Source organism: Chrysochloris asiatica, unplaced genomic scaffold (assembly GCF_000296735.1).
Source record: "Chrysochloris asiatica unplaced genomic scaffold, ChrAsi1.0 scaffold00202, whole genome shotgun sequence".
Classification (NCBI taxonomy): Eukaryota; Metazoa; Chordata; class Mammalia; order Afrosoricida; family Chrysochloridae; genus Chrysochloris; species Chrysochloris asiatica.
The window spans coordinates 4,973,531-4,997,038 of record NW_006408720.1 but is presented as its reverse complement, the minus strand read 5'-3'; the positions used below and the strand labels follow the sequence as shown (position 1 = coordinate 4,997,038).

General features: G+C 34.2%; 1 protein-coding gene across 3 annotated transcripts in view; it reads right to left on the bottom strand.

Moving 5' to 3' along the window:
• FSTL5 (follistatin-like 5) overlaps positions 1-23,508 on the bottom strand; it is a 1,065,399-nt gene that overhangs the window by 927,145 nt on the left and 114,746 nt on the right. For 2 of the 3 annotated variants that reach the window (XM_006872517.1, XM_006872518.1), the window contains exon 2: positions 18,214-18,244. In XM_006872517.1, the coding sequence (XP_006872579.1) occupies positions 18,214-18,244 (31 nt within the window). Of the gene's footprint in view, positions 1-18,213; positions 18,248-23,508 lie in introns of all 3 variants that reach the window. The other variant, XM_006872516.1, reaches the window with a different exon arrangement.

Sequence of the window (23,508 nt, the reverse complement as noted above, 5' to 3'; positions counted from 1 at the left end):
GATTCGTAACCACTATGCTACCAGAGGTCGTCGTTTTAACCCTACCTGTAATTATATGTGCTAAAGGGGAGTAAGAATTTTCCTGGAAAAAATAGGCTTCTTGTTTTAAGTTCTTATAGGTATGAAGCTTTAGGTGGACTCCTGAGCCCCACCCAGAGCCTTCATAGTCTTTATATTTGCATTTGATAAGACATGCAGACCAACTCAGAAATATTGGGAAAACAGGAGTTTCACGATTGAAAGAAAGCAGAGGGGAAAAAAAGATGGTTTGATGTTTGGAGTTCCAGAGGCATCCAGGTAAGGAACATCTGCACCCATCAAAGAACAACCCCTTCTAAGACTGAAGGTTAAAGGAAACTAGTGAGTCATTGCAGTATAATATGTACATATTATACTGATACTCATTGACCTTGAAATAAGAGGAGTGGGAAGACTAGCTGATCAGAGTTTAGGAAATTGTCTGAAATCCTGAGCCCATGGGCACTTAACTAAGCCCAAGGGAGCTAGAGATGAGAGTGAAGGGGACAGCTGTTTTGAAGGTCAGGGAGGTGTGTGTGAACTCCCAAACTTGGAGTTGGCACCCATTTGACCTAGCTTGGGTGGCTAAGGCTGAGCTGACCAGAACCTGACCAGATTAAGATACAAATGTTTGATACTGTGAATAAGTGTCAGTTGCTGCAAATTGATGAAAAGGTCTTTTAGTTTTAGATGCAGTTGCTCAAACTTCCAATTGGGATGGAAGATTCTTCATGTCAAGGAACATGCTTGTCTCCACAGTCTACTGGATTGATAGGGATGGACAAGTTAGAAATTGGCTATCAAAAATGGGGGATGAATGAGATATCATCTTACACTAACAATAACAGTTAGCAGAGGACAATAAATGCTGTCAAGGATATGGAGAGACTGGGATCCTCCTACATTGCTGGTGGGAATTCAAAATGGTCCAACCATTCTGGAAAACAGTATGGTGCTTCCTCAGAAAGTTAGAATAGAAATACCTTATGATCCAGCAATTCCTCTACTTAGTATACATCTAGAAGAAATACGAGCCATAATATGAGTATATTTATGGACACCAATGTTCATAGCAGCACTATTCACAATAGTAAAAAGATGGGAGACAACCTAAGTGCCCATCAATGGAAGAATGGATAAACAAACTTTGGTACATACACACAGTGGAGTATTATGCTACTTTGAAGAATAACAAGGAAGCTGTAAGCCACCACATAACATGGATGAACCTTGAGGATGTTATGCTGAGTGAAATGTCATTCATAAAAGGACAAATATTGCATAAGGCCATTTTTGTAAAGTTTAAGAAAAGATACCAATACTCAAAGAGGGAAAATCTTTGTTGATTACCAGTGGGGATGATGCTGATAAGATTTTATGATTTCAATTAGAGGAAATTGTTAGTTGGATTAATTGTGTTTGTTGGACTGCAATTGTAGAAAATGTGTAACTAAAAGGCTGGAGTAGTTATCTTTCATTTCAGGAACAGACAATACTAGGACCGTCATTGAGGAAGAGCATGCAATAGTAGAGAAGGCGACAGAGGTAGTGGCATGGAAAGACAGAGCAGGTATGGACTCTAGGGCCATGGACTGAACAAGGCTGTGTGCCTATGAGCAGGAGGCTGTCTTACATAATGTATCCTTTGGGCATTTAAATTAATATATATTTTTTGTTAATTTTTGCATGTATACATCAAATACTATTGCTTTGTTGATTGGTGAAAATTAAGATGAAAATAGGGCCAGTGCATTTTCAATTGTACGTGTTTTAGTTATATCAAGTTAGGCACAAGTGTGACTTTATAATTTTCTTTATTTAGAGATTATGAATATAGTTTATAAGTTTCAAGTTGACAAGGGTGGAATGTCATAGTTAGGGGTCTGTGTCAACTTGACTAGGCCAGGGTGTTCAGAGGTTTTACATTTGGGGTGTGCTTATTCCCCAGGTAATGAAATCTAATGCAGGCATAGTTAACTCTGCTGAGTGGCTATGAGTTGTCAATAAATTAAAGGGACTCTTCTTTGGGGTGTGGCCTGCTCAATATAATGGGCAAGCAGAAAAGCTTCTCTCTCTCTCTCTGTCGTCAACTGGGGATCTGGGACCCTACACGTATATACATATATGTTTCACTAGCTTTGCTTCTCTAGAAAACCTGGTTTAAGACAACATCTTTCTGGTATTCTCTGCTTTCAGATCTAATTCATCTGCCATCAGCAATGATATACCTCATTCAATGTCCTCTTCTGAATCTGACTTGAATTTCTGGAATTTCCTTGTTGATGTACTATTGTAATCATTTTTTAATTATCTTCAGGAAAATTTCACTTGCATGTGATATTAATGATATTGTTCAATGTTGTCACATTCTGTTGGGTCACTGCTTTTTGGAATGGGCATAAATATGGATCTTTTCCAATCAGTTGGCCAGGTAGATTTATTCTAGATTTATTGGCACAGATGAATGAGTATTTCCAGTCCTGCATCAGCATGTTGAAAGATTTCAATTTGTATTCAGCCAATTCTTGGAGCCTTGGTTTAAGTAAAAACCTTACCACTACTTGGACTTCTTTCTTCAGCAGAATTGGTTCTTGATCATATGTTACCTCTTGAAATGTATGAACACTGAGCATTTATTTTTAGTACAGTGACTCTGTATTCCTCCCATTTTCTTTAGATATGTTCTGCAACATTCAATTTTACAAGCCAGGGCTTGATATTTTCTTCAGTTCTTTCAGTTTGAGAAATGCTGAGTTTGTTCTTCTCTTTTGTTTTTCAAATCCCAGGTCTTTGCACATTTCATTACAAATTTGAACATTTCATTATAATATTAGTTTTTGTCTTCCTTAACTACCCTTTGAAATTTTCTATTCAGCTCTTGTTTTATCATTGCTTCCATTTGCTTTGGCTTCTCTATACTTGAAAGGAAGTCTCAGAGTATTTTTTGACATCCATTTTGGTCTTTTCTTTCTTTCCAGTTTTTTAAATTACCTCTTGTGTTCTTCCTGTATGATATTCTTGATGCCATTCCACAATCTTATGATCTTCAGTCATTAGTGCCTAATGCATCAAATCTGATCTTAACATGGTCCCTTAATTTAGATGGAATATTCTCAAGGTCATATTTTAGGTCTCTTGAACTTGTTTTAATATTCTTCAGCTTCAGCCTGAATTTCCATATGATCAATTGATGATCTGTCCCACAGTTTGCTCCTGGTGTTGCTCTGAATGATGATATTGAGCTTTTCCATTGCCTCTTCCCATAGATGTAGTCAATGTGATTCCTGTGTATTTCATCCATTGAGATCCAAGTATATGCTGCTTAAAAAGGTATTTTACAGTGTTTTAAAAAGGTATTTACAATGAGCACATCATTGGTCTTCAAAATTTTATCATGTGATCTCCAACATAATTTCTGTCACCAAGGCAATATTTTATTTGCTTCCAATATTTACAATCCAGTCAGCAGTAATTATCAATGAATTTTGAATTATGGCAGGGAAACGACAAGAGAAGAATGTTTGTGTAAGAAGAAATAGGATAGGACACTTAAAAGATATTTAATATCAGTAAATTTGATGTATTAATGTCTAGAAAATATATAAATTATAATTTTAAAGTATGCAAAATGATAAGAAAATATGAAAATTAACATATTTTCTCTTTCTTGAACATTTCACAAAATTGCAGCTTATTTTCATCATAACATGTTTTTACCTTGAGTGGCTTAAAATATGAAAGCAGCGGTGCAAAAAGCAACATATTTCATTAGACAAAATTGCTGCACAAGACCTCTTTAGAGTGTTGAAGAACAGAGATGTCAGTTTGGGGATTAAGATGCACCTAACCAAAACCATGGTATTGTTAATAACCTCATATGCATGTGAAAGTTGGACAATGAATAATGAACACCTTAGAAGAATTGACACATTTGAGTGATGGTGTTGGAAAAGAATATTAAAAGTACTGTGGAATACAAGAAGAGCAAACAAATCTGTGTTGGAAGTATATTCTGAATGCTCCTAAGAAGCCTAGATGGAGAAACTTCCTCTCACATTTTTTGGGTATATTATCAGGAGGGCCCAGTGCCTGGAGAAGGACATCATGCTTGGTAATGTGGAGGGTCAGTGAAAAAGAGGAAGACCCCCAATAAGACAGTTTGACACACAGTGGCAGCAGGAATGAGCTCAAGAGCAACAAGAATTTAGAGACTGGTGTAGGACTGGGTAGTATTTCATTCTGTTGTGCACAGGGTTGCTATGAGTCAGAACCAGCTTGACAACACCTAACAGTAACAACAACAACACCATGAATGTTTTAAAATATGATTTCAGATATATCAAAACATATTGAAATAACAATTCACAGAAATTATGAATTTTCTGTTTTACCAAAATGGGTCATATATTTTGTGTCAGTTGATTCTCAAAATGTTCTGTAGCATATTTATTTCTACGGGTGAGAAAAAGGGAGTTAAAAAAAAAAATCTTAAGTGGGGAAATTATTAAATACAATTTAATGTTATCAATTATATTAATCATTTTGTGCAACTAATACCCATAATGATTGTCAGTTTTCCCAATATCATAAACAAACACTGTTAACTAAGGAATTTCATCAAACTTTTGCAGGAAACCATTTAGGTTTCTGTTAAAAGTCTATAGTTAAAACAATTTATAAATCTATTGGTGATGAAGGGAAGATAAATATTGAGATGCTGGTATGAAAAGATAAAAGAATTATGCAAATATTCTGTTTAAATATCTAAATAAGTATTCATAACATATTACATGCACCATTAAGTCATTTGTTGTTGTGTTGTGTGTTGTTTTTGTTAAGTGCTATACAGTCAGTTCCAACTCATAGCGACTTTGTGTAGGGTTTCCGAGGAGAGGCTGGTGAACTTGAACTGTCGACCTTGTGGTTCAAACCGACTTTGCAGTCCAGCGTATTAACTCACAGCGCAACACCCAGACTGCACAGTCAGTTCCGATTCATAGTGCTTCAGAGAAGCAGCTGGAAGGTTTGAATTGCCAACTTTGTATTAAGCAGTTCAGTGGTGATCCTACAGCAGCACACCAGGATGCCACTAAATCATTCAGGAAAACATTAAACTCACTTCTCTTCTTTTCCCCAACATTATTGAAACTTAACAATGAGTTGATTTGTTTCAGATAGCACTACCTCCTGGTGGGCAAAGTTAACTGCAAAATGAATCACTCTGAAACCAAAATGAATAACCAATTGGATGAAATCATTTATTGCAATCCATTTGAAAGTAGAAAAAGCATTCAAAATGGAGGGGAAAAAAAGACAGAGAAGACAAGTTTGACTTAATATAAATTGAGTCCTCCTGTATAAAAGAGAAGCAGGATCAGTTATCTCCCCAAACCAATTCTGGTTGATAATAATAGGTATACTTATGTAGAAAAAAATGTTTATCTTCCTGTTTGTTGTGACCAATGAACATGCATCAAGATCATCTAAGATTGTACCGATGCATTTTCTAAAGTTGGAGGATGAATAATGCCTTATTTCCCAGAGAACAATGATTAATTACTCACATCTATACTTCTTAAAAGTGATTCACTAAGGTGTTCCAGAGCAACCATTAAATTATTTTTAGTGAATATATTTCAATTAATTATTATTTTTTCCTTTTCTGAGTTACATATTAGAACTGAAATTGTTACACTTGGAAAATGTTTGCCAAAGAAGATCTTATTATCTTATTTAGCTAGGCAGTAGCCTTCAGAACTTGCATTTAACCTTTAATATTTTTATATTTTTAACCTTTTTCCAAAACTGAGTTCCATATAGCATCTTTAACAAAATAGTAAAAGATCAAAATTGGAACAGATGTTACTTAATAAAATCAGAATCAGTCTAGCAGTGTGGTTGTAATAATTGAGAATTGTATTTTTTAATTAATCTTTAAGCCAACAATCTATATTAATAATGCTAAGTTAGGTGTAAAGTGAAATGAATTGAAATGTTTGTAATGCTCATTCATATTGTTAATTAAAGAGTTGCCAATACGATACTATTAAGTAATGTATATGTGACACTAATATTTGGACTCAAGAAAATTAATTATAACTTATGAGAAATCATTCTTCCCTCAATTAATTTCAAAAGTGCTATTTTTAATAAAACAAGTAAAAGAAACTAGAACTGCTCAAATATAATGTGATTTATATGGTCTAAGAACTACATAAAAATTTACTCTCCCACATTATTTTTCAGTATTTAATTATCTTTAAAAATAATTACTATCAAACGTCTAAAAGTTTTCTGGGCTTTTATAAAGCATAATTGTTTGTAAAACAAGCAAAAAAAAAAAAAAATGAGGAAAACCACGGATCCTTTGATATATGTTTTTTAGGAGAAATTTTTCTTGGTTTTTTTTTTAAGGTATTTGTCTTTCTTGAGAGTTATAAGCATTGTATGTGAAAGATTAGGATCCATAGTTTTCATAAAACCTACTAATGATTCTTTGTCTCAGCCACAGCTTTCCAAATTAAAAACTAAAGAACCTAATATTCACAATATACAGACTGTGATTCATTAAATACATAGTTATGGTAATGATCTCCATTTCAATTATTACTTATGGTACTGAGTATACTGTATTTCATAAACATAAAGACATAAAACAGTTAGATAAGCAGTCTTTGGAAAGGCTTACATTATGAATTACCATCTCGTACTTTTAATGATAATTTCATTTTTTCATGTAATATATTCAATGGCTTTTTGGGATGAGGATTTGAGGGGTCATTTCTACCCAATCACTGTTCTAGAGTAATTAACAAACATTGAAAAAGTGAGTCAATCTGAGAAGCTGAGAATATTCTTGCAAAAAAAGCTCTGTATATTCAGACAATCAGCATTTTATGATCAGAATTCCAATCTTCACTGCAATGCTCCTCCTCATAAGAGAGTTAATACACATCACTTTTTTGTGTATATGTATATATATGTATGTGTGTGTATGTTGTTGTTGTTAGATGCCATCAAGATGGTACTGACTCATATCGACCCTATGCACAACAGAACAAAACAATGCCTAGTCCTGTACCAACCTCACATTTGTTACTACACCTGAGCCCACTGTGGTTGCCACTGTGCCAATCCATCTTATTGGGGTCTTCCTCCTTTTCTCCAACTCTCCACTTTACCAAACATATTCTTCTCTAGAAACTGATCATTCCTGATATTATGTTCAAAGTATGAGAGTTGAAGTTTGGCCATCCTAACTTCCAAGGAGCACTCAGGCTGTACTTCTTCCAGCACAGATTTGTTTGTTCTTTTGGCAGTTCATGCTACTTTCAATATTCTCCTTCAACACCATAACTCAAATGCATATTCTATAGTCTTCCTTATTCAGTGTCCAACTTTCACCTACATATGAGGTTATTAAAAATATCATGGCTTGGATCAGGCACACCTTAGTCCTCAAACTGGTATCTCTGCTCTTCAACACTTTAGAGAGGTCTTGTGCAGCAGGTCTGTACAATGCAATACCCTATTTGGTTTCTTCTATGAGTGTCTATGGTTTATCCAAGCAAAATGAAGTCTGCCAACTTCAATCCTTTCTCCATTTATATATGTGTTGAAGTGTTGTCAAGTTGGTTCAACCCATAGCAACCCTGTATAGGGTTTCCAAGGAGTGAATGGTGGGTTTGAACTGCTAACCTTGCGGTTCAAACTGACCTTGAAGTCCAGTGCATTATACTGCAGTATTACATCAGGACTCTAGTCTCCATGGATATTGTTTATTGGATATTGTTTATAAGTTTTCTGTTGTCTTTACATTGAGACGCAACCCATGCCGAAGGCTGTGAACTTTGATCTTGATCAGTAAATATTTTAAGTCCTCTTGTCTTTCAGCAAACAAGGTTGTATCATCTGCATACTGCAGGTGGTTAATGAGTTTTCCTCCAATCCTGATGCCATGTTTTTCTTCATGGAATCCAGCTTCTCGTATTATTTTCTCAGTATACAGATTGAATAATTATGGTGAAAGAATAAAACCCTAGTGCAGACCTTTCCTACTTTTAAACCATTCCATGTTCCCTTGCTTGGTTTGAACAACTGCTTCATAAGCACAATTAAGTGTTCCGGAAAACTTATTCTTCACAATGTCATCCATATCTTGTCATGATTCACACAATTGAAAGTTTTTGCATAGTCAATAAAGCACAGGGAAACATCTTTCTGGTATTCTCTGCTTTTAGCCAAGATCCATCTGACATCAGCAATGATAGATATCCTTTGTTGCACGTCCTCTTATGTATCCAGCTTGAACCTTGGGAAATTCTCTGTCAATGTGTGGTTGCAATCACTTTTGTAATATCTTTAGTAAAATTTTACTTGTGTGGGCTATTGATATTTTCTAATGATTTCCGAATTCTGTTGGATCACTTTCCTTTGGAATGGTCACAAATGTGGATCTCTTTCAATCAGCTGTGTAGGTAGTTTTCTTACAAATTTCTTGGCATAGGTAAGTGAGTGCCTCCAGTGCCATATCAGTTTGCTGAAAGATTTCAATTTGTATTTCATCAATTCCAGTTGCCTGGTTCTTTTCCAATGACTTCAATGCACCTTGGACTTCTCCCTTCAGTATCACTGACTCTTGATCATATGCTACCTCTTGATATGGGTGACCATCAAATATTTCTTTTTGGTATAGTGATTCTGTGTATTCTTTCCATCTTCTTTTGATGCTTTCTACATTATCAATATTTTCCCCATAGAATCTTTCAATATTATAAGGATTGAATTTTTTCTTCCCTTTTGATTTTCTAATTTCAGTTCTTTATATGTTCCATTATTATATGTACATGTATTGGAGTCCTGGTGTGGCACCATGGTTTAATGCGCTAGACTACAATGGGCTTGAACCACACATTGGCGTTCAAGCTCACCAGTTGCTCCTCAGAAATTCTGTGCAGGTTGGCCATAGGTCAGAACCAATGACTTGATGATATTTAAAAACATCAACATGTGTATGTGTATTTATATGTATACAGATTCCTGGTGTGGCACTGTAGGTATCGCACTGGACTTTTTACCACAAGTTATTCAGTTCAAATCCATCAATTGCACCTCAGAAACATTACACAGAGTTGCTATGAGCCAGAGCTGACTCATGGCTTTTAGCAACATATTTTTATATACACATATATATTAATTTTCAATATTCTTAGTTGCTCATTTATAATAAAAGAAACAATGAAGAATCTAAAGATGTATATATAGATATATTGAAAAGTGGCTGTGTGTGCAGATGTATATATGTATATATGTGTGTGTGAGGGGGGGAAAGACTGCAACTTTCATAATTCTTAATCAATTTTATTGCCCAAACACAATTTTATTGCCCAAACAAACAGTATACAGTTAATTATACTTGATTAACTATAATCTTAATTTGTTTTCCTTGATTGATATATGCAAGGATATTGGAAAAAACATAAGGTAATTTATACCTCTTAAATTTTTCATATACACTACACGCTGAGAATCATAGCATTTTTAAGGATAAGTGTTTGTAATAATAGCATCATCCAATGCTCTCATAAAATAATAATGACTTGTTAGATCAGATATGAAAAGGACCTTTGATATCACAGGTTCTGTTATACTAATATTTACCTTCAAAATAATTCAATCTGGAGGGCTTAGTCCCTTGTTTAAGATCACAAGTGTTTCATAAACAAGCTGACTCCAGACATAGGTACATAATAGATTCCTTAGAACATTATTATGTTCCATTTACAATGGTCATTTTTCTTTCTTTAAAGTTTTAAATTGCAGGGCAGTGTATGTATATGCGTGTGTATTTGGAAAAGTATCTGAAACAATCAAATAAAATACCATATACCATGAAAAAAAGCATTGTTAATAACCATACTATATGCTTACTAAATACAATTGTTCAAATAGAAAACAAATAATAATATTGATTTGACTATTCATGTTTAGTGTGAATTCTCAAAATACTAGGATGGTGAATGTGATATCTTACCTAATTATATTTGTTTGAAAGTTAAAAAGAGATAATAGAAAATAAACTAAAATAACAATGGAAGTAAAACATACTTTTATTTAATCATGTTTAATTTTATTTAATCATATATTATATGAAAAACCAAGAATGTTCACTTGAAGTATGAAAAGGGTTGTGTCTACCGGATCTTTCAGGCAAACCCAAGAGGCAAGCATCACTTCCTTTAAACAGTGAAGACAAGCTGATACTCAAGCATGTGATAGAACATAACCATTCCATAAATGACAGCATTCTTCCTACAATAGTGAATATTTAAAATTATTTTGGAAAATTACAAATTCTAAGTGGATAGAATTTATAAAATTTTTTAAACCAGGAATTATTTAAATCTTCCTTAAAACTAATGTTTCATTACTGGAAAGACTTGAAAGGCCTTTCTTAAATAGGAATAAATAAACCAACCCAAAATTTAATGACTTCTCTAAGAATTACCAGCAAAGGCTGTTTTATTGTGCTCCTTATATTAGAAATAGTCTTCTAAAGAAATTACTTTCTAATAATATTAAAACATTCTCAGTAGATTATAATGATAAAAATTTTGATGTTTCAGATTTCATTTTACCAAAGAAAAAAGTTAAAATGAGGGTCCTTACAGGTGATTCTTCTGTTGAAAGTTTTAGAACAACCTTCATTCTTTTGCCATAAAGTTAAATACAACTTTATGGAAAAAAAAAAAAAAAAAAGTACACAATTGAAATCCCTAATCTATTTACTGGAGTCCCGCTATGGTGCTATAGGATAAGCACAGGGCCAAAATGTTGGGTAGAATTTCAAGGTCAGCAGTCAAACTCATTACCCACTCCTTGGACACATGTTGTTGTTGTTGTTAAGTGCTGTAGAGGAGCCAGTTATGAGCCATGGTGACCCTGCATAGTGACCACATATACAACAGAAGGAAACACTACCCAGTCCTGGGCCAACCTCACAATTGTTGCTATGCCTGAGTTCATGGCTTCTGCCACTTGGCCAATCCTTCTCATTGGGCGTCTTCCTCTTTTTCGCTGACACTCCACTTTACTAAACATGACATCCCTCTAAAATAAGTACTTTCTTAAAAATAAAGCTGCAAATTTGAAAGAAAAAAAATCTGGAATAGGTAGAGTATGCAGGAAATTAGGATTAAACCCTTCCCCAGAGACATTTTTGTTAATGTTATGAAAACTATTCTGGGAAATGGGATTATGAATTATTTAAGGAATCAAGAGAAGTATGTTCGCTATTAACATGTTAGAATGAAACTCACATTTAAATAATTAGTTGCCAAGGCAAGCAAAGTATTTGAATTTCAGAATTTTTGTCACTTACCATTGGATAAACTATTTCAGTTATTTGTTCAAACGTATTCTTCTAATATATTGACATTTTAAAGAGTCCATTTGTAATTTATAGTGTGACAAAATTTCAAGATGAATCTTTCTAAGTTGAACAAAGATTTTTCTTAAGTACAAATGTATATACAAATATGATATTTAAAGTAGACCAGTAGTATAGATTCTAGAATTACAGCAACATACACACCACCAATGTACAACAAACTGACAGACTGAATGATGCCGAAAGCATCAAAAGAAGATGGAAGTACTATAAAGAGTCACACTACAAAAAAGAAATGCTCAATGTTCAACCATTTCAAGAGGTAACATATGACTAAGAGCCAATGATACTAAAGGAAGAAGTCCAAGGTGTACTGAAGGCATGGGCAAAGAACAACACTCTGGAATTGTATAGAATGCAAATTGAAATCTAACAAATTGATGTAGCACTGGAGGAATACATTCATGTATGCCAAGAAATCTGCAAGACAGTTACCTGGCCAGCTGATTGGAAGGGGTCCATATTTGTGTACATTCTAAAGAGAGGTGAAGCAACGGAATACAGAAACCATCAGACGATATCATTAATATTGGATGCAAGTAAAATTTTGCTAATGATAATTTTTAAATGGCTGCAAAATTGACAGAGAACTGCCAGCAGTTCAAGCTGGATTTAGACCAGGATGTGGAATGAGGGAGATCATTGCTGATGTCAGATGGACCTTGACTGAAAGCAAGGAATACCAGAAAGCTGTTTACTTGTGCTTTGCTGGCTATGCAAAGGCTTTTAATTTTGTTGATAATGACAAGATATGGACAATATTGCATAAAATGAGTATTCTGGAACACTTAATTCTACTCATGAGGAACCTGTGCATAGACTAAGAGACAATTATTTGAACAGAACAACGCAACACTGACTGGTTTAAAATGAGGAAAGTATGCACCCTGGTTGCAGTCTTTTACCATACTTATTCAATCTGTATGCTGAACAAATAATTCCAGAAGCTGGATTGTATAAAGAAGTACATGGCATCAGGATTGGAGGAAGACACTTTAACTGCTGTGGTATGCAGTTAAATGATGATACAGCATGGCTTACTGAAAGCAAAGAAGACGTAAAATACTGATGAAGATAAAAGACCACAGCCTTCAGAATGGGTTGCACCACAATGCAAAGAAAATAAAAATCCTTACCACTGGACCAATAAATAAAATCAAGATAAATGGAGAAAATATTGAAATTGTCAAACTCTCATTTTGTTTGGATCAACCATCAATATTCATGGCAGCAATAGCCAAGAAATCAAATGACATTTTGCATTAAGCAAATCTGTTGCATAAGACCGCTAAAGTGTGTAAGGAGAAAGGTATCAGTCTGAGGACTAAGGTGTGGCTGACCCAAGCCATAGTATTTTCAATAACTTCATGTGCATGTGAAAGTTGGACAAAGCAGAAAGAAGACCATAGAATAGTTGATGCATTTGAGCTATGGTGTTGCAGGAGAATATTATAAGTACCGTGGAATGCCAAAAGAACAAGCAAATCTATGTTGAAAGAAGTACAGCAAGAATACTCCTTGGAAGCCAGGATGGCCATACTTAGAATTTCATACTTTAGAGACACATTATCAAGAAGGAACAATCCCTGGGGAAGGATATCATGCTTAGTTAAGTGGAGGGTCAGCAGAAAAAGAAGAAGACTCCCAAGGAAATGGGATTGGCAATGAATTCAAGCATAGAAGCAATTGTGAGGTGGCACAGGATCAGGCAGTTTTGTTTAGTTGTGCTTAAGGTCTTTATGAGTTAGTACCAATTCAAAAGCATCTAATAACAGCACACGTATGGGTTATATGTATACATATACATAAGGAATCCTGGTAGCACAGTGAATTATAAGCTGAACTGCTAACTGCAAGTCTAAATATACCAGATGCTCCCTGGGAGAGAGATGAGGCTTTCTGTTCCTGTGAAGATTTACAGGAGCCTTGGAAACGCTATGCAGGGTCACTATGAGTTGGAACCGACTCCATGGCACATCACCACCACCACCACCATGCATTTCTGTACACATATATACATACACATATATAAACATATCTACTCAGAGCTATAGGATTATCACTGGACTGCCAACTAGAAGTTCACCAGTTCAAACCCACCAACTGCTCCTCAGAAACCATATACAGGATTGCAGTGAGTCCAAACTGTATGCATATCTGTGTGTGCATGTGTGCATGTATATATAATTTCTTACCTGACTAAGTATACACACACACACGCACACACAGATATGCATACAGTTTGGATTCATTGTAATCCTGTACACACACATATATACATATACAGTGCCTGTGTACAAAAAACACTTGATTTTGATCCACAGATTTGGCAGTTAGAGCTCACTAGTTGCTCTGCAGGAAAAAAGATGAACCTTTCTGCTCCTGCAAAGATTTATAGCCACAGAAACCCTATACAGAGTTTCTGTGTGTTGAAAACAACTATTTAGCATTTGTCAGCAACAATACATATATAGCCACCATTCTTCTGTCATTTTATCTAAGCTAAGAACAGCAAGAAATTGAAGAGGAATGGTGTTACATTCATCATCAAAAAGACTATCTCAAGATCTAACTTGAAGTACAATGTTGCATGTGATAGGATAATATCCATACACTTATAAGGAATAACAGTCAATACTGCTATTATGAAAATGTGTACACTAATCACTAAAGCCAGTGATGAAGAGACTGAAATTGATCAAACATGCAATCAAGATGCATTGATAATTACTGGTGGCTGGAATGTGAAAATTGGGAACAAAGAGAAATAATAGTAGTCAGTGATAGAAATGATACTGGAGATTCATTACAGAAAATTTCAAGGCCAATAACTTACACACTGTAAAACTTTTTGAACAATATAAACAGTAACTATATACATGGATCTCTCTAGATGGCAGTCACAGGAATCACATTGACTACATCTATAGGTAGAGATGATGGAGATGCACAATATCATCAGCCAAAACAAGACCAAGGTCTGGTTGTAAAATGTATTATCAGTTGCTCATGAATTTTCAGGATGATGCTGAATAAAATAAAAACAAGCCCGTGAGAGTCAAAATATAACTTTGAGTGCATTCCACCTGAATTAAAGAATAGATGCATTAGGTAAAATTACTAAAGATTATAAGAATTTGGGGATGACATTAAGAACATCAGAAATGAAGAAAACAAAAGGTCATTAATAAGATAGGAAAAAAGGAAGACCAAAGTGGATGCCAGTAGAGTCCTTGAAACTTGCTCTTGAGCATAGAGAAGCAAAAGTGTTTTAAAGAAATGAATAAGTAAAAGACCTGAGCAAAAATTTTCAAAGGGCAGCTTGAAAAGACAAAATCAAACATTATAATGAAATGTACAAAGACTTCGAGTTAGAAAACCAAAAGGAAAGGATACAGTAAACATCTATCAAACTGAGAGAACTGCAGGAAAAATCCAAGCATTTGGCTAGAGTATTGAATGGTTCTCTGGGCAAAACATAAAATGGTGCAGAATGCATCAAAAGAAATTAGAAGGAATACACAGTCACTGTACCAAATAGAATTGGTAAATGTTCAAGCATTTAAAAAAGTAACATATGATTAAGACCTGATGATATTGAAAGAAGACATCCAACCTGCAATGCAGATGTTGGTGAAGAATAAAAAATTGATGGAATGAAAACTGAAATGTTTCAACAAGCTGGAAACACTCAATAATCTCTAAAAGTGGAAAAACTGAAGCATCTCTGCAAAGATATTTGGAAGACAACTAACTAGCCAACCAATTGAAAAAGACCTTCCAAAGAAAGACATTCCAAAGAAAGGTGACCCAGTGGAATAGGGAATCATAAAATAATTCCATTAATATTAAGTGCCAGTAAAATTTTAGTGAAGATAATGCAATGACTGTTGCAGCAATACAATGACAGGAAGCTGCCAGCAATTCAAACCTGATTCAGAAGATGACATGAAACTAGGGATATCATTGCTGACGTCAGATGGATCTAAGCTGAAAGCAGAGAATACCAGAAAGATATTTGTACTTTATTGACTATGTGAAGGTATTCAATTGTTTGGATCATAACAAACTATGGAAAACGTCATTAAGTATGGGTATTCATTCTATAACACATAATTGTGCTCAAGGGGAACCTATAGTTTAGTTGCATTAAGAGGCAATTGTTCAATGAGAATAAGTTGATACTGAATGGTTTAAAATCATTAAAGGTGTGCATCAGGATTAAATTATTTCACCATACTTATTCAGTATGTATGCTGTGCAAATATTCTGAGATGCTGGATTACATAAAAAAAGAATGTGGCATCAGGTTTGGAGATAGACTCATTAACAACTTTTGAAGCACAGGTGACACAACCTTACCTGCTGGAGGTGAAGAGTACCTGAAATACCTACTGATGATGACCAAAGATTATAGCCTTCAATGTAAATTACATCTCAGTGTAAAGAAAACAACAACAAAAAAATCACAACTGAGCCAATAAATTGCATCATGATAAATGAAGAAAAGATTAAAGTTGTCTAAGATTTCATTTCATAATAATATTGACATAATGGCAGCAACAATGAGCTCAACATAACAATTGTGAAGATGGCATAGGACCCAACAGTGCTTTGGTCTGTTATGCATAAGGTCATGATGAGTTGGAAACCAACTGAAGGGCACCTCATATTTATTGTTATGACACATATATGACAAACTTAAAACTCAGCAGTGTAAATGTAATGATGATGTAACTGGAAGGTCTAAATCACCTGTCAATAACATTGAAGGAAAAGATGAACATCATTATTATGTTTTATTGCATTGCAAAAAAAAAAAAAAGAGAGAGAGAGAGAGAAAGAAAAGCATTATTCCTGATAGCTGGGGAAATGTAATGTCTACTAATTCAGGTGATATATTTTATGTAGCCCAAAGCAATAATATATCAAGAAATGTTACACACAAAAATTACTTCTACTATAACAAAAATATAATTTAAGATTAACCTGAAACACTGGAACCATCGTGAGTAAAAGGTATATATACTTTATGCTTGAAATGCATATATCTTTTAAATGCATATCATACAGCATATTTTGGAAATGAAATTCCCTTTTGTAGCACAAAAATAAAACTTTGAGTTAAAATTAGTGTTTTAAGAATAAATAAATCTAATAATTTCACATATAAAATAATAAGGCATCCTTTAGTTTGCTGAGAACATATAGATTAGGAATCCCTGAAGGGTAGTCTTACATACATCATTTGAGTAAAATATATCCAAAAATATTTTTTTTAAATGTATTGCTTCTTTTATTATTCAGGGAGATAGACCTACAGAGATAATTGAACCCAAGGATATTTTTTATTGAAGTCAGTCTGTTGATAGAAATTGTATAGAGAGGATTAAGTTTTGACTTGTTATAAATAAGTAAAATTTGTATTACCAATCAAGAAAGCCATTATAAATATAATTGTTCTTTCACCAAATATAACTTTAGCAAATTCTCCACAACTTATTTTTATTTGTGTAGAACTCTAAGCAGACTTTTTCAGAAGAAAGGAGGGAAGTAAAAATACAGGAATATTGTGTTGGACTCATAATCAGTCTTGAGCCACACACATTCAGGAAGATTCAAACTGTAGATGATCATACAGGTGAATGGAGAGTCCAACAAGGCTGCAACTCAGGACATAGAACTATGAAGTTCTATCATTAATATCAACAACAGCAAATGTTCATGGAAACCTTTCGTTAAAAGATTGTAATCTATCTGGAGTAATTTATTATCTCAATAATTGAACTTCAAAACTTAAGAATGTTTCTATAAGGAAATTGTTGGTGTTGTTAAGTGCGTGGAGTTGATTCCAACCCATAGCGACCCTGTATAGGGTTTCCGAGGAGCGTTTGGTGAGCTCGAACCACCGACCTTCAAACGGCTTTGAGGTCTGGGGCATTAACCCCCAATGCCACATCATGACTCCCTAATGAATTACAGGGAAACTATTTTCCGTATGGAGGTCCAGTAATGCTAAGAACCATTCCCAACTTCTGGTATATACATAAATATTTTCTGATTTGTTCATAGAAAGCATAAAATATTGTTGCTGCTGTTAAGTGCCGTCGAGTCGATTCGGACCAATAGCAGTCCTATATAAGGTTTCCAAGGAGCAGCTGGTAAGCTTGAACCACCGACATTGCAGTTAAAACGACTATGCAGTGTTCTCCATGAGTCATAACTTAGAATATGCTAACCTGCTGATGCTAAAGAATAGCCACATTTAAAAGACAATGCCTTTCTAAGAACTATTCCCCATTGGTATATGCATAAATATACATATACATATATACATATATTAGGAAATTTATTCATAGAAAGCATAAGATAGAATTGACTAGTTTTTCTCCATGAATCATACATAGAAAAGATTATTATGCTAATTTGCTGATGCTAAAAAATAGCCACATTTTAAAGACAATGCCTGATGGAGAAATTTCAGCTAAACAATCTAGGGATTTAATAGAACATTCTGTTGATGTTTTCAAAAACAGCATATACAGGAGGACCACATAAACAAAGAATCTTCCATGGTCCTAGAGAATTCCCAAAGGGCCCTCAATGACTTTAAAATCATTTAAAAATTCTGATTTATCATTATTTTCTCATTTTAACTCTCTTGTCAAAATAGTGTAAATGCTCTTATTTTTGTCTGTACTTCTATCAATTAATTTAAGTATAATCTTAAAACATTCATATCTTACCTTTGATTCTTGAACTTTCTTGGCTTTTTTCCTGCTGGAAGTAAAACAGAAGAAGTAGATCAGGATTTGCAAGCAAATATTTGATCTACAGTCTGATTCAAAGTATCATTACAATGAAAGATTCATGAAATTTATCAAAATATTCAGTTGCACATACACCCAGAGGACACTCTAATATAATTCTCATTTTTTTAAAAACATACTTACGGAAACTTCCTCCATAGGAGTAGTTATAATTCTTAATGGACATATAATTCTTGAAATCAATATATTATATGAATTCATATAAATATATATAAATGCTTATCAAACGGCTTAAGCCATTTCATTTCATTTCAACAGACATTGAAAGATGCCTCTTGAACTTGTTTTCAGTGACTTTGCATTAGTCATAAATTGTTGATGAGGGCAAAAGTATAAGGACAAACAAAGTAGAGAATTTGCTAAAAAGACACCCCCCCCCCCAAAAAAAAAGGCTTTTCAATTGGACCTTATATCACTTCTCAAAAGTTTAAGTTCAGAGGACAATAATTCTATTATTTAACAATTCTATTATTTATTTACAGGCTGCTTCAGTCATATCTCTCAGTTTGACATAATTCAGGATTCCCTAAAAGAATTGGCTTGCTTTCAATATTTTACGTAGTATTTGTACAATCTTTAATCTCTCCATTAATAGTCAAGATTTGCTTATTCTTCCTAAAAGTTTCAAAGTCTAACAAAAACTTAATTGTAAAATATGTATCAAATAAAAATATTAATTACAAATATACTAAACTGAAATTTGTGAGAAATTCAACATATTTTGGTAACATAGCAAACATAGGAATAATTTATTTTGCTCCAAATCTTTATCCTAAAGTCTCAAATTGACAGATGTGTGCTTATTGAACCACCTAACTCAATGACATTTTTTTGTTTGAGTTTAAGACTTTGTAAATTTTTTCCAGCTCTGATTTATTTTAATGTAATAGTATCTGTGATTAACATAACTTAATTAAAGTAATAACACATATAACTTAACATTACATATAACTTACTCTTTCAAAGTTATATTAGGAGCAAAATAAAATTTTCCAAAGGAGCATTTGGTAGTAAGGAAATAGAATTTTTCTGTCTATCTCCTTTTCTCCATTGCCATTCCTTCATTTACATATTTCACATTTCAACAAATGCATTATTTCTGTAAGTCAGATCCTGTTATAGGTGACAAGTCCATGTGTGTGAACTAAATAGACAAGACACACACTGCACAGATAGCAATAAGTTATATTTAAGAAAAAGTTATACCATAGAAATAGGTAGTGTCAATGTGGAGTAACTGCACTTTTACATCAGACAACACTGAGTCCTGGTGTGGTAGGACAAGCACTGAACTGCCAGCACCAACACTGGTGTTTCAAATTTACCAGTTGCTCTTCAGGAACCATAGCCTGGGTCATTACACTGAATCGTAATTAACTCAACAGTACTTAACAACAACAGCAAAATTAAGGAATTGCTGTTTTTAACACACACAATTCAGAATTATGTAAGAGAATAATGCATAAGATATCCGGAGAAAATATGTTCTAGGAGAAAAACAATTACAAATATCATGATGTACAAAATTTCTTAGAATTGTCAGAAAATGTCAAGACCAACATGACTAGACAGGATTGTGTGAAGGAAATTTAGTAGGAAATACAATCTAGAAGGTAAAAGAGACCAGATATGCTACTTCTCAAGGTAATTATGAGGACGCCGGCTTTTACTCTGTAGCAGCTGAGAAAATCTTGAAAGGTGGAGTAGCATGACATTGAAATAAATCATTCTAACATCCCACTGAGGATAGTCTGAAAGGGCAAGTTTAAAATCAACAATAAACCAGATAAGGAGTTACGATGTCATAGAACAGTATTATAGCAATAGAGTTGGAATACCCAGTTAGAGCTTATAGGATTTGCTGATAGAATTTGCTGATAGGTTTGAGAGAAAGAGCAGATAAGATGAATCTAAGCTTGGATCCTCAACAACTAGAAAGAAGGAGTTGCCAATAACTAAAACGAGAAAAATAACTGAAAAAGAAAAGACGAAAAGTTCAATGTTGACTTGTGAAATAGTCTGTGCTATTAGATATCTAAGTATAGGTACCATAGACAATTGCATATACGGGTCTTAAATCCAATGTTAAAGTTTTGTTCACGATATAAATGTATGGGTCCTCAGCAAAAGGATATCAATTAAAGTCAAAAAAAAAAGATAATCTCACAGAAGAGGTGAGGTATATGAAAGAAAGACCAGAGCTCCAAGATTAGGAAACTATGGTATATAAAAATGGAAGCAATAAGGAAGAATTGGTAAAGGAAACCAATTGATGGTAACCTGAGAACTAGGAGAAAAACTAAGTAGGACAGTACCAGACTGAAGAAGTAATAAAAGTGTTTCAAGGAGAACTGATTACGTTTTTCAAATGCTTCTAATTAGGGCAGCATTTACCCAAGATCAAAATTAAGAAGACTTAGGTTAAAAAACAAAAAGAGGAATAGAAACAGGAATTACAGAGAGAAAGTGGTACAAAAGATGTTACATTGAGGGGATTGCTATAATGAGGTGATAAAAAAGTGTATACATATTTTATTGTAAAATTCATGATCTGCTCTGTAAACCTTCACACAATTCACAACAGCAAACAAAAAAAGAGTTCATGGATAAAATAAATGAAAAGATAATAAGATTTACTGCTCCTATAAATTTATAGACTCATGGTATGACTCTGTAGGATAATCACTGGACTGCAAATTACAATGTTGGTGGTTCAAACCCACCAGCCACACCTCAGAAACCCAACAGGGTCACTATAAGTCAGAACCAACTCAACAGCATATAACAACATCAACCGATCAATTTGAATATTGCTAGCATATGGGTAAATCATTGAGTACTGATTATGAAGCAAAAGGAGTCCTGGTTTGGAGCTATAGGATAAGCACTAGAATGCATGTTCAGTTTGAACCACTAGATCTGCCACCCCAAATCACCAAAATCAGAAACCCTATGCAGATTCACTAAGAGTCAGAACCGACTTGACAGTACTTAACAACAATAAGAAAAAAAAAAAAAAATAGAGGATTTTTGTGTGTGGCTCTGTAGGATAAACACTGCATTGCAAACTGCCAGGTTGGTGGGTCAAACCCACAAGTCACTCCTTGGAAACCTATAGAGGGTTGCTATAAGTTGGAACTAACTCAACATCACTTAACAACAACAACATCAAGGAAAAAATAGAGGATTTGCATGATCTACAACTTGCTGCTGGTGGTAGTTGTGTGCTGTGGAGTCAGTTCCAACTCATAGTGATCCTGTACAGGGTTTCTGGGAGCAGAAAGCCTCATCTTTCTCTCATGGAGGGACTGGTAGATTTGAACTGTTGACCTTGTTGTTAGCAACCAGGCTTGCATTCAGACTTCTGGTATTGAGAAAATATAAAACATATATAGTTGAATTCTTCAACAATAAAGAATTTTAAGGTTAAAAAAATTGGAGCAGAAAAACTAGGAAAGCATGAAATCATGGAATCCATGGAACTATCAATAGTAATACTGAATTCTATTGTTAAATCTTGGGAAATGTCATTTAGATTTAATGTTATCAGTGAAATCATTGACTTGAAAGAAAGCTCCTTTTTGTTGTGTGATGAACTTAGAATTAAAATTAATTTTATTGAAGGAAGAAGCAGGACTGATGTATATAGAAAGTTGTCAAAACTGAAGACAAGATACACAGCTAGAATTTTCAATGAGAATGATTTCAATTTAAATGATTTCAATTTAGTTGAGGAGACCCTGGGTGGTGCATGTGCTAAACAAGCTCTGCTGTTAACTGAAAAATTGGTGGTTTGAGTCAAACCACAAGTACCTTGGATGAAATACAGATTATTTACTTTCTCCCAAAAGTCACCCATTGGACACTATATGGAGTACAATTCTATTTTGATACTCAGAGGGTCATGCTGAGTCAGAATTACTTCAAGGACAACTTGTTTCATTTACGTGAAAAGGAAAAGGAGAATTATAATACAGAATACAAATGGGTGTTAGATTTAGACAGGCAGTGGGACAGTTAGTCTGATGCTGGAGAGGCCATATAAGGCCCTCAAAATCACTTGGTCTGGCCCTGTCAAAGCAACTGCCATTCCTGCTATCACATCGTTGTTTTTGTTAAGTGCTATCACATCAGTTGGTCTCATGGCAACCCTGTAGAATGATTCCAAGGAGCAGCTGGTGAGTTTGAACTGTCAGCCTTGTGATTCAAACCTACCTTGTGCTCTAGTCTTTATCTCATAGTGCTACACCAGGATTCCAGCCATCACATTGCTGTTGTTGTTAAGTGCCACTGAGTCAGTTCTACCAATAGTGACCCTGTATAGGGTGTCCAAGGAGCAGCTGGTGGGTTTGAACTGCCAATTTTGCAGATCAAATTGACCTTGCAGACAAGCGCATTATCCTGCAGCACCATAACAGGGGTGAGTTAATTAAATGTTTGACCAAATGTAGCAGGCTAATTTTTAAGTAGATAATTTTGTTTGGCCTCCGAATGATGTTATACATTTTGGCAGAAAAAATGTTCCTCAATCCTGCTCTCATGTCAGGGAAGAGAGGTTTTGTAACAGATGTAAGACGTGTATAAATTTCATATGAAGAATTAAGTATGTTCAGTCTGTAACAGTTTAGGTATGTAAAAAAGAGTGGTAAGGTAGCAGGATTTGCCACAGATTTGAGGAGATAGAGAAGTTTTTAAATGTACAGCTTGTTTTGAAAGCAGTCAAAAATCTGGGTTGAGACAGTGATGGGGCTTTGCAAAGTTTGTGAAAACATTCCGTTTCCTTTCAATTCCAGTTTTCCATTATCCCTTCGAAATTGCCTCATATTATAGTATGGCTTGTTATTGTCAAAATCTCAGTTGATATTTTTCATCATAAATTTATAGTTAAATAAAGTATATTAACTACAGTCAAATAAGCTTAACCATCTTTGGAATCACAGTTTACTACATTCATTTATTATAATCCAATCCACTATTTATACAGTTGAATAAAACTATAAATGATCAATAAGATAGTCTTTAAACTGGAAATGTTTAAGCATGGTTTTAAATAAGATAAACTAGCAATTACTTTAGAAAACTGAAGATTGAGAGGGAAAATTGTTAAGTGAGAAGGAACATTAAGGATAAACTACTCCATTTCCTATTGAACTTCAATGAATGTCTTGTCAGAATGGAGTATTATATACTTAATTTGAGAGTTTCAAAGTA